This window comes from Lemur catta, chromosome 25, assembly GCF_020740605.2.
Source record: "Lemur catta isolate mLemCat1 chromosome 25, mLemCat1.pri, whole genome shotgun sequence".
NCBI lineage: Eukaryota > Metazoa > Chordata > Mammalia > Primates > Lemuridae > Lemur > Lemur catta.
In genome coordinates, this window is record NC_059152.1 from 11,944,348 (window position 1) to 11,957,335 (window position 12,988).

Below are 12,988 nucleotides of genomic sequence, written 5' to 3' on the forward strand. Positions count from 1 at the left end.
CCAAAGCAGGCTTTACTCAGCCTCTTCTCCAAGGTGGCTGAGCCTTGGAGAATGCTTCAATGTAGAAGGTGTAAACTATTTGGGGCTCGATGTGCTGTGAATGTTGCTTTTTTTTCCTTTGTTAAAATATTTAAATAGAACTGAAAAGGTCCTCTGAGGACCACGTCATGCATGCACCGTTTTTTACTTAATGCAGCTGTTCAACGGTGCTTTAAAATGCACTGCTGCCATCTAGTGACACGTTTTGTAAAGTACAGCAAAACCTACAGAGACATACACTAGATACATATACATACATATTTATATTTTGGGGGGGTGGGAGAAATCCAAAATAAAGTAAATGCTTGTTTCATTTTTAAGCTGCTGATATACATTCCTTATTGTATGTTGTCAGATGAGGAAATGTACAGTTCTAGTACTAACGATGAGTAATAAAAACTGAAATCTATAATTTTTAAGGGCTTAACCTATGACTTTAATAAGAAGCTGGAACAGTCCACTGAATGGGTATAATGAATTGCAGTATATACATGATTGCTTTGTAAGTGATTATTTTTGCCTTTGCTAAATCATGTAAATCCTTAAATCCTTTTGCACCAATGTGTTGAACCTTATTCTTGCACATTCAATCAAAGCAAACTTTTATAATTTTCCTTTCGTTTTCAACGACCTTAAAATATTATAGCATGGTGATATTCCATGCAACTGTAGTTATACTTTTTGGTTTGACACTGTATTTTTTCACATTGATTTAATGGTTGATGGTAGATTTTATAACCTAACAGGTCTCTGATGCAGTGCATAACTGTAGATGCATGTACTTGTGTTTTGTGTAATTGCTGAAGTGCAGTGATGTATAAAAAAAGTGGATTCACCTATGTTTCTAAAAATAAAGCATTAATAAAAGAAAATAAAAAGTATACAACCTGAATCTAATATTGAAATAACATCACTTAAATCCAAATCAAAGAACACTATAAAATAATTGGCCTGTTCTTTAAAAAAATATTATCATGAAACATTAAAAAAAAGACCAAGACATTGTTCTAGATTTAAAAAGTCTAAAGAGATGTAGAAGCAGAATGCAACACACGATCCAGCACTTTCTTTTGCTGTACAGGTTATAACAAGACAACTGGGGAAACACAAGTGCGGTGTGTATTACTAGCATTGTGTCAATGTTGATATCCTTATTCTGGGAACTGTACCTTCAGAGAATTTCCTTAATTATAGGAAAAACACATCACAGTACTGGGCAAAGGATAAAGGAAACGTAGGGAATCTAGGTGAAACATACACAGAAATTCTTTTATTACTTTTGTAATTTTAGTGAACATCGGACATTAAGTTACTTGACTGTTAGTCTGAATTCTGCAGGTCTAAAGCTAAGAGGAAAACAACCCAGCCTCCAGACAGGCACTCCTCTTCCCCCAGGCTAGAGGCCTGACACCTGGCTCAAGTGAGGCCTCCTTGAGCTGACTAAATTGTGAGGAGTGAAGAAGAGATTGTTTTTTTTAACAATACTTACCTTCTGAATACCTTCTTCATTTACACACACCTTCGAGAAAATTTGTTTAAATATTTTGCTTAAGGCAAAGGCAAAAAAACGAATGGCTCCCAGACGCAGTTTGTGACTCATTTCATCCAAGATCTCATTAACTTCCTCTCGGAGGACATCAACTGATTTAAGGGTTTCCTTGGAAAGCTAAGAGGAAAGGGAAAGCAAGAGTAAATTTTTGATAAAAACAAGCCGGACCTCTACTCAAACCAGTATGACTAGTTCCAAATGGATCAATATTACATAACTCAAAGGTTGTGTGTTTTCTTAACTTAAATTGACATAATTTATTTTCCAACACAGTAAAAGTAGATCAAAGATCCTATCTAGACAAGTTTAAAGGCTAGGAGTTCAAAGAGAAACAGCTTTCTAGGATAGCATTTTAGAGCACAGAAAGCACTTCACTTTTCCATTGGTTGTTAGTAAGTTTACATCCAAACTCTGTAAAATAAGTCATGGCCCATGACGTAGTGTCCCAGCATTTGGTAGCTTCTCTCAGTGGACGGCATCAGCACTTCACCTACTCGTCCAATGCTTTTACAAGGTATTGTACAAGGTAAGAAAACAAGATGACACTGAAATAACCAATTCAGACTACAAGAGATATATCAGTACAAAAACCCCCAAACTATCAAAGGATAATCAGTGAAATCAAGGATCTTACAATGGAATTTACTTACTCACATGGCATTCCACATCTTTGGAGAGAAAACAAAATGTCTGCTGTGTGCTAGGGCTGTCAAGGGGCTGGAGATGAACAAGCCACAGTTTCTGTCCTCCAGGAAGCCTGATTTCACCATTTGCACTTTCCCCTAAACAAGCACTTTGAGAAGAACTGAAGTCTATGTGACAAACAGTACCTATGCTTCCCAAAGGAGAAGGCTCCACTTTAGGACGGGGCACAGCAGGTTAGAGGATGGGAAGTTACAGCCCCAACTACAAGCAGTGAATGCGCAGCTTATCTTTTTTTCCCCTGAGGTTAAATTCACACACCATACAATCATTTTAAGTGAACAATTCAGCAGTATTTAGTACATTCACAAATGCGCAACCTCTGTCTAGCTCCGCATGGTACCATTCTGAGGGCTCAGTTCAATAGGCCCAAGGAGGAGGAACCGGGATGACTATTTCCGCTGACTTGTGTTCCTTTGTTTTACTCAGAGGTTCTCAGAAACAGTGACCTTACTTGGCAAAAAAAGGTTTAGTAATATGGTCAGAAAAGAACTGATACTGAATATAAATGGATCGAATGAATGGGAGGTGGGGAAGTAAAGAGAGTGGCCATAGAATAACTGAAAAGTTTGAATGAGAAGAACATTTTCCATCTTGCTTTCCCAAGATGGAAAAGGCTTGGACCAGGTTTTTGTTTTGATTAATTAGCATTCCATTTTTTAAAAAAGTATACTAAAATACAAGTAATATAAAATTGACCATTTTAATCACTTAAGTGTATGGCTCAGTGGTGTGAAAGCCTTGGAGCTGTTTATAGATTAGACGGCTGAGAGAGAGGCTGAAGACAGAGGGGGAGGGGGTGCCTGCCAGAGACCTTACAAGAGGCTGGAAGAGTGGACCCCAGACCACAGATGCGGAGTTAGCTTTGACCAAGAGTACAGGCCCTTTGTCTCTGAGACTGGACTAAAAGGCACCCATGGGCATGAGTGTAGATATAGATACATTTGAAGATAAGGATCGGGAATTAAGGAGGACAGTTTCCAATATTTTCCATTATCTCAAAGGAAAACATATGATCATTTGCTAATAGAAAGAAGAGAAAGTCTTAGTGACTGACAGATTGCAAAAGAAAAGCAAGTTGAAGACGGCATCCAGATCTGTGGTTTGAGCAACTAGTATATGAAGGGGCCATTCTTAGAGACAAGTGGTCTGGGTACGTGGTACAGGGGTCGGAGCGGGAGGGGTAAAGAGTCTGATTTAGACACCTTGAATTTGAGGTGCTTTTGAAATTTCCAAGTGGATATTCTAGTAGACAAATGAAAATAGACATAAGAAACTCAAATGAGATCTGGGCTGAAGGAATAGATACTATTTATCTATATTATTATATTACTATTTATTGCAGTAGGGAGATGTCAGCATAAAAAGGGTACTTAAAATCCTGGTAATAAATAAAACTGCCCAGTGAGTGGGTAGAATAAGAAGTGGTTAGAATAAAATCCTGAAGAATACCAGCATTTAAAGGGACAGGCAAGGCCAAGCATGGTGGCTCACACCTGTAATCCCAGCATTTGGGGAGCCCAAGGTGGGATGATCATTTGAGGCTAGCAGTTTCAGAACAGCCTGGGCAAGATGGTGAGACCCTGTCTCTACAAAAAATGTTAAAAATTAGTTGGGTGTAGTAATGCATGCCTGTAGTCCCAGCTACGTGGGAGGATTGCTTGAGCCCAGGAATTAGAGGCTGCAGTGAGCTATGATCAGGCCGCTGCACTCCAGCCTGGGTGACAGAATGAGACTCTGTCAATCAATCATTCAATCAAACAAGGGAAGGTAAAGGAAAAGAAGCTCATAAAACAACTGAGGAATGATCAAAAAGACATGGGGGCTTAGGGTGAGGGTATGGTGTCACGGTAAGGAAGGAGAGAGAGCGAGTGCTAAAGGCTATCATGGATTTGAACAAGGTACATTTCCGCCATGAGGAAATCACTCACAATCTTGGGAAGAGCTATTACAGTGAATCAGAAAGCAGATTCTAGCAAGCTGAGTAGTAAATGAAGGATGAGGAGGTTTAGCAGTAAGTGCAGACAACACAGCCAATTTCTTAAAAGAGGAGGAAACAGAGGTGGGAAAGAACGAGATGCAAGAAACTAGAGAAGGCAGGGGTCAAAGGTCTATTTAGGATAGAAGAGACGTAAGCATATTAAATGCTGATGGAAAGAGCTAATAAAGAGGAAGAAGTTGAAGACATATGAGGGATGGTCAACAGAGCAAAGTGCCTGAGGATGAAGGAGGGGTAGAATTCAGAACAAAGGAACAGGGTAGGAGGAGGGGATCCGCTGACATTTTAACAGGAGGGATAAAGAAAATGACGAGTTTTGGATGCAGATAAATTGGTATATGTGGTCACAGCAGTTGAGAGAGCTCTCATATAATGGTCACAATTTTCTTTGTAACAGAGAAAGAAAAGTCAGCTGCTGAGACTAAGAGGAGTGGGGAGAATTGGAGGTTCAGAGAGAGTGGAGCAGCCAAAACTTGCCATTTCGGAGAATGGGAGACAGTTCACTAGGGAAACAAAGAATTACTGGGTAATACGGAAAGCCCAATTGTGCTGCATAATCCTCAATTTGTAACAATTTCAATCTATCTAGATTATGTGATTGTTTTTCTCACCAGCACAGCCAAGTTTGAGAAACACTGGCTTGAATAAGATCTTTTAAATGAATAAGTCACTCTTAACCTGGCTGTGCATTAGGATTATTTGAGAAGCTTTAAAAAAAGAATAAGAAAAAGAGAGAGATGCCTGGGTCCTACCCCAGACCAATTAAATCAGAATCTCACTACATGGGGCCAAGGCATCATCATCGTTTTTTTAATTCATTAATTCAACAAATGTTTATTAAGTGCCTACTATGCACTAGTAGGCACTAGGAATACAGTAGTAGACAAAAATTCTTGCCTTCAGGGAGCTTACATTCTAGTGGATAGTAACGGTGAACTTTCTGCAAAAGTTCTCCAGGAGATTCCAACGAAAAGCCAGTGCCAAGAACCACTGTTGATAGCATCTAATTGATGACGAAATTTGATTTCACCTATGAGAAAGGCACAACTAGATAAACTGGACAGCTTCTCCATACTTAAGGCCAATCAAAACAAAGGGATTGGGAGCACAGGTCATACGACAAATTCACAAGAGAAAACAGAGAGAGAAGATAAAAGAATTCTCCATAAACCTGATTAAATTCCAGTTAAAAGTTAAAAAAGCAAGATCTCTACAAGCAAACTTCAGAACATGGGAGTGAAAAATTTAAAACTTAAAAACCAAACAGGCATGGTGGCTCCCTCTTATAAACCCAGCAACTCGGGAGGCCGAGGCGAGAGGATGGCTTGAGGCCAGGAGTTCGAGGCTGCAATGAGCTATGATTGTGCCAGCGCACTCCAGCCTGGGTGACAAGTGAGATCCTGTCTTTAAAATAAAAAACTTGAAAACTGTCTTTCCTCTTCAACTGGAAACCAGAACAGATACCAAGTGGTCAGAAAGGAAGCTGCAGAACAAATAAAGTCTAGGGCAATATCCTGGAGCTGAAACCGAAGATATCTCTACTAAGAACTGGAGGTATCAGGCGAGATCAGGAAGAGGCCTCAAACACGAATAGAGTCAGTCCTATCTGAGGGGAAGATGAGTGTGAGGAAGAGGCAGTGCTACAACATTAATATTCTTTAAAAACCAGCATCAAGCAAGAACACTGCATTTCTGAATGAGTTCCTCCCTCCTTTACAAAAACACATAACTAGTTGCATGCGTGCTTTCCTTTAAGACATTTATAAAGGGCTGAAAATAAAAAAGGGAGAGCATATTCCTTCTGACAACAAAGGAAATGGGGTCATTGAGCAACAGGAGGTGGCTGCTAGTGAAAATAAGGCAAGAGGGTCTGGGAGGGATCGAGCACCAGAGAAGCAACCGCTGCAAATGCGTGTTCATCGCCGGTGGACCTGCGACCACATGAGCACTTGGTCACAGGGCACAGAGTGCCAGCCACCAGGAAGCTTCAGCCCTGCCCGCTCAACACCTTCATTTTGACATCTTCAAATGACACATCCATAACGGTACTTAGCTTCCCTCCTAAACTGGTTCCCTCTTCTACCTTCCCTATTTCTGTGAGTCACCCTTGCCTCTCCTTTCCTTCCCTTCCTACACCCAACTGGTCACTACACAAGGTTGACTCTACCTCTCAAATCCCTTAAATCTGTCCATTTCTTTGTTTCTACAACCCAATCCAGGCAACTAAAACTGCACAAAGGGATTACTGCAAGAGCATCACAAGCAGACTTACTCTCTTTAGGCTTAGCAGAATGGTATTTCTAAAACATCAACTGATGATCCTGTCAACCTTTCCATGGCTTTGCACTGGGTGTAGGATAGAATCCAATTCCGCTGTGTGGTTTACAAAGCCCTTCATCGCATGTCCAGGTTAATTTCTTATCATCACCCTTTCTTTGCTCTTTGGTCGGTCATACAGAGCTACTCTCAGTGTGGTGAAAGTACCGTTCTCTCTTTGCTCCAGTCCTTAAAATAAGCTAGTGGTTCCCAAACCTTGCTATACTTCGGAATCTCCTGGGCTTCTTTAAAAACTGATGTCTGTCCCCTTCTCCTGACATTTTGATTTAATTGGCAGGGGGATGATATGTAGATGCAGCGACTTTTAAAAGCTCCCTGAGGAATTCTCCTGTGGAGGTTTGCAAACCACGGGAGTAAGTGATCTACTCTAGGAGCACCCTCCTTCACCCACCTCACTTGGGAAACCCCTACTCATCTTTCAGGCCTCATTTAAAACAAAATCACTTCCCTGTCTCCCTACACTAAATTCGTTGCCACTATGATGAATCAGTGTCCCTGCATGTGGGACTACCACTAGTATGTCTCATATTTCATTGTAACTGACTGTACAGTTGTCATTGTTCCCTACTAGACTATACACTGTGCTCAATTTGCTCACTGTTACACCTCCAGTGTCTAGCAAAGAGCTAACACACGTACGGCTACCACAGGTATGGGATGAATGTGATGGATACAGCTCAACCTAAAAGCAGACATTAAAGACAGCAAAACAAATTCACAGAATCAAGAAGAGAAGGAACATGTTGGCAACGAACAAGTCTATCCATGGCTAAAGAGGGAATAACTTACCTGTTTAATGACATAATGAATCTCTTCAGAATTGAGAACACTACATTTAATATCAATTGGCTTACATGGAGTAATTCCCTTATAGACAAGAGGTGTATAGCACTTCATTGCAAATTTCAAGTCACTGACATGCCTTCTCTCTTCTAAAATATCTTCAAACTCATCCCACTTTTTGAGATCCTTCTGTGGATAAGGCAAATGAAAGAAAGTAATAAGCACATATTGTAAAATAAATTAGGACAGATTAGACTGCATTGGGAAGGTTTTATCTCTTACAAAATTTTTATTCTATGACATAAGAACAAGAGCACAGTGTTCTGATGTAAGATTTTCATATACTAAGAAAAAGAGATACAAAGATAGTTAAGATCGATAAATTGATAATGAATTATCACAATATTTATTATCATATTTCTGATTGCTATCCTTGTAAAGCCAGAAGCACTTTGGGAAATTTAACCAAGAAAGCAAAGATGAGACATTAAGTTCTAGAGTAATCTGATCAATTTTACACAGTTTCATCTATCACATTGACAAATGTCTTGTTTGCCTCTACTGAGCTTTAAAAATTAAATCAAAGCATACACTAGAAACCCAAAATTATGTCAGATAAACCCACATGGGTACAAACTGAAGGAAAAATCACTCAAGACAAAAGCACTCCCATATAAGCTACTACTGAGCAGTCTATTGCTGTGACAATGTTCTCACCTCCTGCTAGGCCACTGCAATTCAGCTTCTATCCAACCAGCCCCTAAAACTTCTCTTTATAAGGCTACCAATGACTTCCAAATTACTAATTTAAAAAAAAAAAAGTATTTTACTGATTATAAAAGTAACAGTAGCAATAATAATTATAGTTTACTAAGCATCAGGCACTATTTCTAAGAGCCTTACATATTAAAGAACAACCCTCACCACAAACTTATGAAGCAGTTGTTATCACCCGCATTTTGCAACGGGAAACCAAGGCACACAGAACTGAAATAATTCACGCAAGGTCCCACAGCTCGTAAAGGGCAGAGACGTGATTCAAACTTGAGCCTACAGCTTCACAGACCTTGTCCCTAACGGCTACCCCGTACTGCTCACCATGTTTGCTCATGGAAAATTTGGAAACACGTAAACATATAAGCAACTATAAACTGCCCACAATTTTAAACCCCAGGAATATTATTACTTAGTAGTTTCTTTAGTTTTTCATTCACAGCTATAGAAATAAATATTTTTATTCAAAATATGAATACCAGTTTATCTTATCTTTTCAATTATGAATATATTCCTATATTAAATATTGTTTTAAAACATTTTAGTGGCAGCATAATCATCTTTGTGTACCCTAACTTCCTCCTCTTCTTTTTTTATTTTTCCAGAGACAGAGTCTCACCCTGTCGCCCAGGCTGGCATATACAGTGGCACGATCAGAGCTCACTGTACCCTCCAATTCCTGGGCTCAAGCGATCTTCCTGCCTCAGCCTCCTGAGTAGCTGGGACTACAGGCGTGTGCCACCACACCTGGCTAATTTTTTCTTTTTTTTAATTTTTGTAGAGACGAGGTCTCATTATTTTGCCCAGGCTGGTCTCGAACTCCTGGCCTCAAGCGATCCTTCCCACTTTGGCCTCCCCCAGTGCTGGGATTATAGGCATGAGCCACTGTGCCCGGCCTACTAACTTCTTAAATAATTTTTTTAATTAAAATTAATTAAAGTGATACGTGCTTATTATAAACATTTAGAAACTAAAGTAAAGGACAAAGTAATTAAAATGACCTGCAATCCCATGGTCTAGAGACCATTTCAATGAATGCTTTTTTCTCTGAATGTAGATACATTCTCCCTCACCCCAACATACACACACACACACACACACACACACACACACATACGACTTGCAAGTGATTTTGTCACTTAACGTCATAAATTCTCCTCCATGTCATTTAAATTTCTTCCATTATTTTTAATGTTGGACATGGGAATCATGTTTTTGTCCTTGCTATTATACAAAAATGCAACATTCTCAAGCATAACCTTTGTGTATAATTCTTATTATTTCTTTCCATTTGACCATTCAATCCTGACCTCTTTCCAGTCCTGGAAATCCTCCTGGACTTCTCTACAGCCTGACACCATTTTTAAATGCTCCCTCCTGACCCCAACCTCCAACCATCCTGACATTTTCCTGCTTTGGTTTTTAATTTGTAACCCTCTTGTCACATATTGGAAAATCCACCTCATTTCTCTAATCTGTGATTCTTAACCTAGGGGAAGTTTTCCCCTCAGAACTATAAATGTGTCTTCTTGCCTCCCACTTCCCTTTTACTATGTTAACATCGCCACCCCTCCCCTCTTCACCCCACATACCCTGCTGGGTGCTCTCACCTGGCCCACTGGTTTAAAGTACTAAATATATATACGCTTCCAAATCTTTTGCCCTGTTCTCTTCTCTCATGTAAGCTCCCAACATATATATTTAGTTGCAAAAACTTCACACTTGGCCTTTTCAAAACCAACCCCATTTCTCTTCTGCATAGCCCCACGACATGACCATTTTCCTGAAATCTCAGTCATCAACTGCCACACCATCTACACCCCTTTGCATCATTCTAGATCCCTTCTCCCTCACCCTTTCCACCCAATCCTGTTAACACGGCCTGTGAGAACATACCACATCTACTCCTCATTCCCACGGCCACCGCTTCAGCCCAGGCTTCCTATTCCTAGTAGGAAAACTCAGGCAGTTTGTAGAATGAAAAAATAAGTTGCTGAATGAAACCATTTATTGAACCCTGTTGATCATGGCTTCCCAATATTCACAGGATAAAGCTCCAAACTTCCCCAATCTGGCCTTTATCCAATCAGTGTCTAAACCAGAGGTTTCTAACTCAGGCTGCACATTAAAATAAATTGGGGACACTTAAAAAAAAAATGCCAATGTCCAGTTTCCACCCCTACAGATTCTTAATTTGGTCTGTGAGTAGTGCACAGGCATCAGAATTTTTTTTTTTTTTTGGAGACAGAGTCTTGCTCTGTTGTCCTAGCTAGAGTACAGTGGTGTCATAGTAGCTCACTGCAACCTCAAACTCCTGGGATAAAGTGATCCTCCTCCCTCAGCCTCCCAAGTAGCCAGCTGGGACTACAAGTGTGTGCCACCATGCCTAGCTAATTTTTTGTATTTTTCGTGGAGATAGGGTATCTCTAGGCTGGTCTAGAACTCCCGAGCTCAAGTAATGCTCCTGCCTTGACCTCCCAGAGTGCTAGGATTTGCATCAGAATTCTTTTTAAAAGTACTGGAAGTGATTCCTGTGTGCAGTTAGGGTTGAGTGCTACTGCTCCTTAACTGGCCTTCCATATCCATGCTGGGGAAATATTTGCTATCATTAAATAAAGACATTTACATGGCTACTCACCCAGAAACACAATACAAATAAGAACCCAAGCAAGAAGATTTAGGTGAAGTATTTCTCGCCTGTCTTAATTAGCAGAGCAGGCCTTTCCCTATCAATTGCTAAACAGGCCTTCCTTGTACCTTCCTTTCAACTGCTCTGGAGGATCCATTCAATCAAGATGGCCACTGAAAGCCCACAATGCACCAGGCACTGTTTTATAGGCTGAGGATACAGCATGAATAGGGCACGCAAGGGACTGCACTGAGACAGCTTACATGTAGCGAGCCCGTCCAACGTTTAACCATTTAACTGGTATGGGAGAGCCCTGAGTTATAGCGTTTGCCAATGTCTATGGTATATACACTCCCCCTATGGCAGATTTCAAGCCACCAATATGACCCCACTGAATACAATCTTGGTGAGAGACACCCAGTAGCACATGGTTATAGCGGATCTCCACCTTCCAGTACGATGGACATAAATAACCTCAAGAGCATAGGTAACGGTAAAAATCAGTAAAATAACTAGGACATGCTAAGTTTTGAGTATTTATTAATATTACCTTTGTTTTTACCAGAATTTAATTGCAAATTTAAATAATGTTTAATTTTTAATAATGGCTGTGTTTTAACAACGGCCTTGCAAATCATGAAAATTTAACAATCAGCTCTTGCAATATAGTACAAGACTGTAATCTACCACTCCAAAGAGAATACAAAGAATAAAATAGGGTGACTAATTAGGACAAATAATTGGAGCTACTTTAGATCGAATCGTTGCGGAAGGCCTCTCTGAGGAGGTGATTTTGAGTTGGGACCTCAATAACTAAAACAGCCAGCAACAAAAACTTCTGGGAAAACATAGCACGCCACATAGAGGGGATATGAACATTCTGAGGACAGTGCATGCTTGCTGTCTAAGAAGCAAAAGGCCAGCGTGGCTGAAGACCAGTGAACAAGATTAGTAAAGTCAGAGCAGCAACCAGGTAATATAAAGTCCTGTGAGACAGTGAGAGGCGTTCAGGTCTTTCATTCAGACTAACAGGAAGCCATGATTTGGACTATGATACGCCAGTGGTTACCCACACCCAGTCTTCTTTCCATCCTGTGGTCTCACTGAAGGATTGCAGGCTCATCCACGGCTTCAGATACAACCCGCTTGCTGATGAGTGCCCGATCTCTCTATCTAAGTCAGACCTTCCTCTTGCTCGGCACCGTATTTCTAACTGTACTTGGACGTCTCCCAAACACCTTGTGATGCATCTGGTCTATCTGGTCCATGCCATGATATTCCCCAAGTTAAAAATCATTGCTTTTGCCTCTTACATCTCAAACTGAACACGCCCTCAACTGAAATTACTATTTCACCCTGACTAAACCTGCTCCGCTCCTTGTATTTCTTATCAGTGAAAGGCATCATCATCTGCCCACTTGCCAGGGAAAAGAAACCCAAGAATCAACTTCAGACTGCCTCCTTCTCCTTTGCCACCACATTCTTCTTGTTCCAAGGGCTGATGATTTATTGTCCTAAATATCACCCCAATTCCTCTATCTCCCTTCTTCCCAGGCCCACTGTCACCATCTCACTTCAGGCTTCATCATTTCTCTGGATTACTGCAATGGCATCCTAATTGATCTCCACACTTATTATGCATCAGATTCCTTCTCCAATCTCATTCTCTTTCCACAGTCTCTACTTAAGCAAAAGAGGTTACCCACACAATCACACCAGAAACCTAGTAGTCTTCTTAGACTTTCAAAATATAAATGTTAAGATCTCCCATAAAGTTAAGATTTTATATTTAAGGGTATGTAAACATGATACATAAAATTCCTTTAGGAAGTGCCCTCTGCCTACTAACATAGTTTTGTTTCTCACGTCTGCTTTGTTCTACCCAAATCTAACTATTTATAACCCCAAATATGCAAGAGAATGGTTTTCTTACACTGATGCCTATGACAGTCTTCACTCCCTCATCTCCCATTTATGCCTCAAAAACTCAGCTCAAGTGTCACCTTCTCTTAGAAGCCTTCTCCAAGTCCCCAAACAGGTTAAGTGCCCTTTCTCCTTACTCCCACGACACGTTGTACATACTTCAATCATTGCCTTTATCCCACTTAATTGTAATTGTTTGTTTACTTTTAGCGGATCTGCTGGGAATAATGACTAGGATACTGTACATACTCCT

At 40.3% G+C, this 12,988-nt stretch overlaps 1 protein-coding gene across 2 annotated transcripts in view; it reads right to left on the reverse strand.

The window, feature by feature from the left end:
- Positions 1 to 12,988, reverse strand: part of GNPAT (glyceronephosphate O-acyltransferase) — a 32,263-nt gene that overhangs the window by 17,161 nt on the left and 2,114 nt on the right. The window contains exons 2-3 of one of the 2 annotated variants that reach the window (XM_045537284.1): positions 7,416 to 7,598; positions 1,529 to 1,705 (exon numbers count right to left, since the gene is read on the reverse strand). In XM_045537284.1, coding sequence (XP_045393240.1) covers positions 1,529 to 1,705; positions 7,416 to 7,598 — 360 coding nt within the window. The remainder of the gene's footprint in view (positions 1 to 1,528; positions 1,706 to 7,415; positions 7,599 to 12,988) is intronic. The other variant, XM_045537285.1, reaches the window with a different exon arrangement.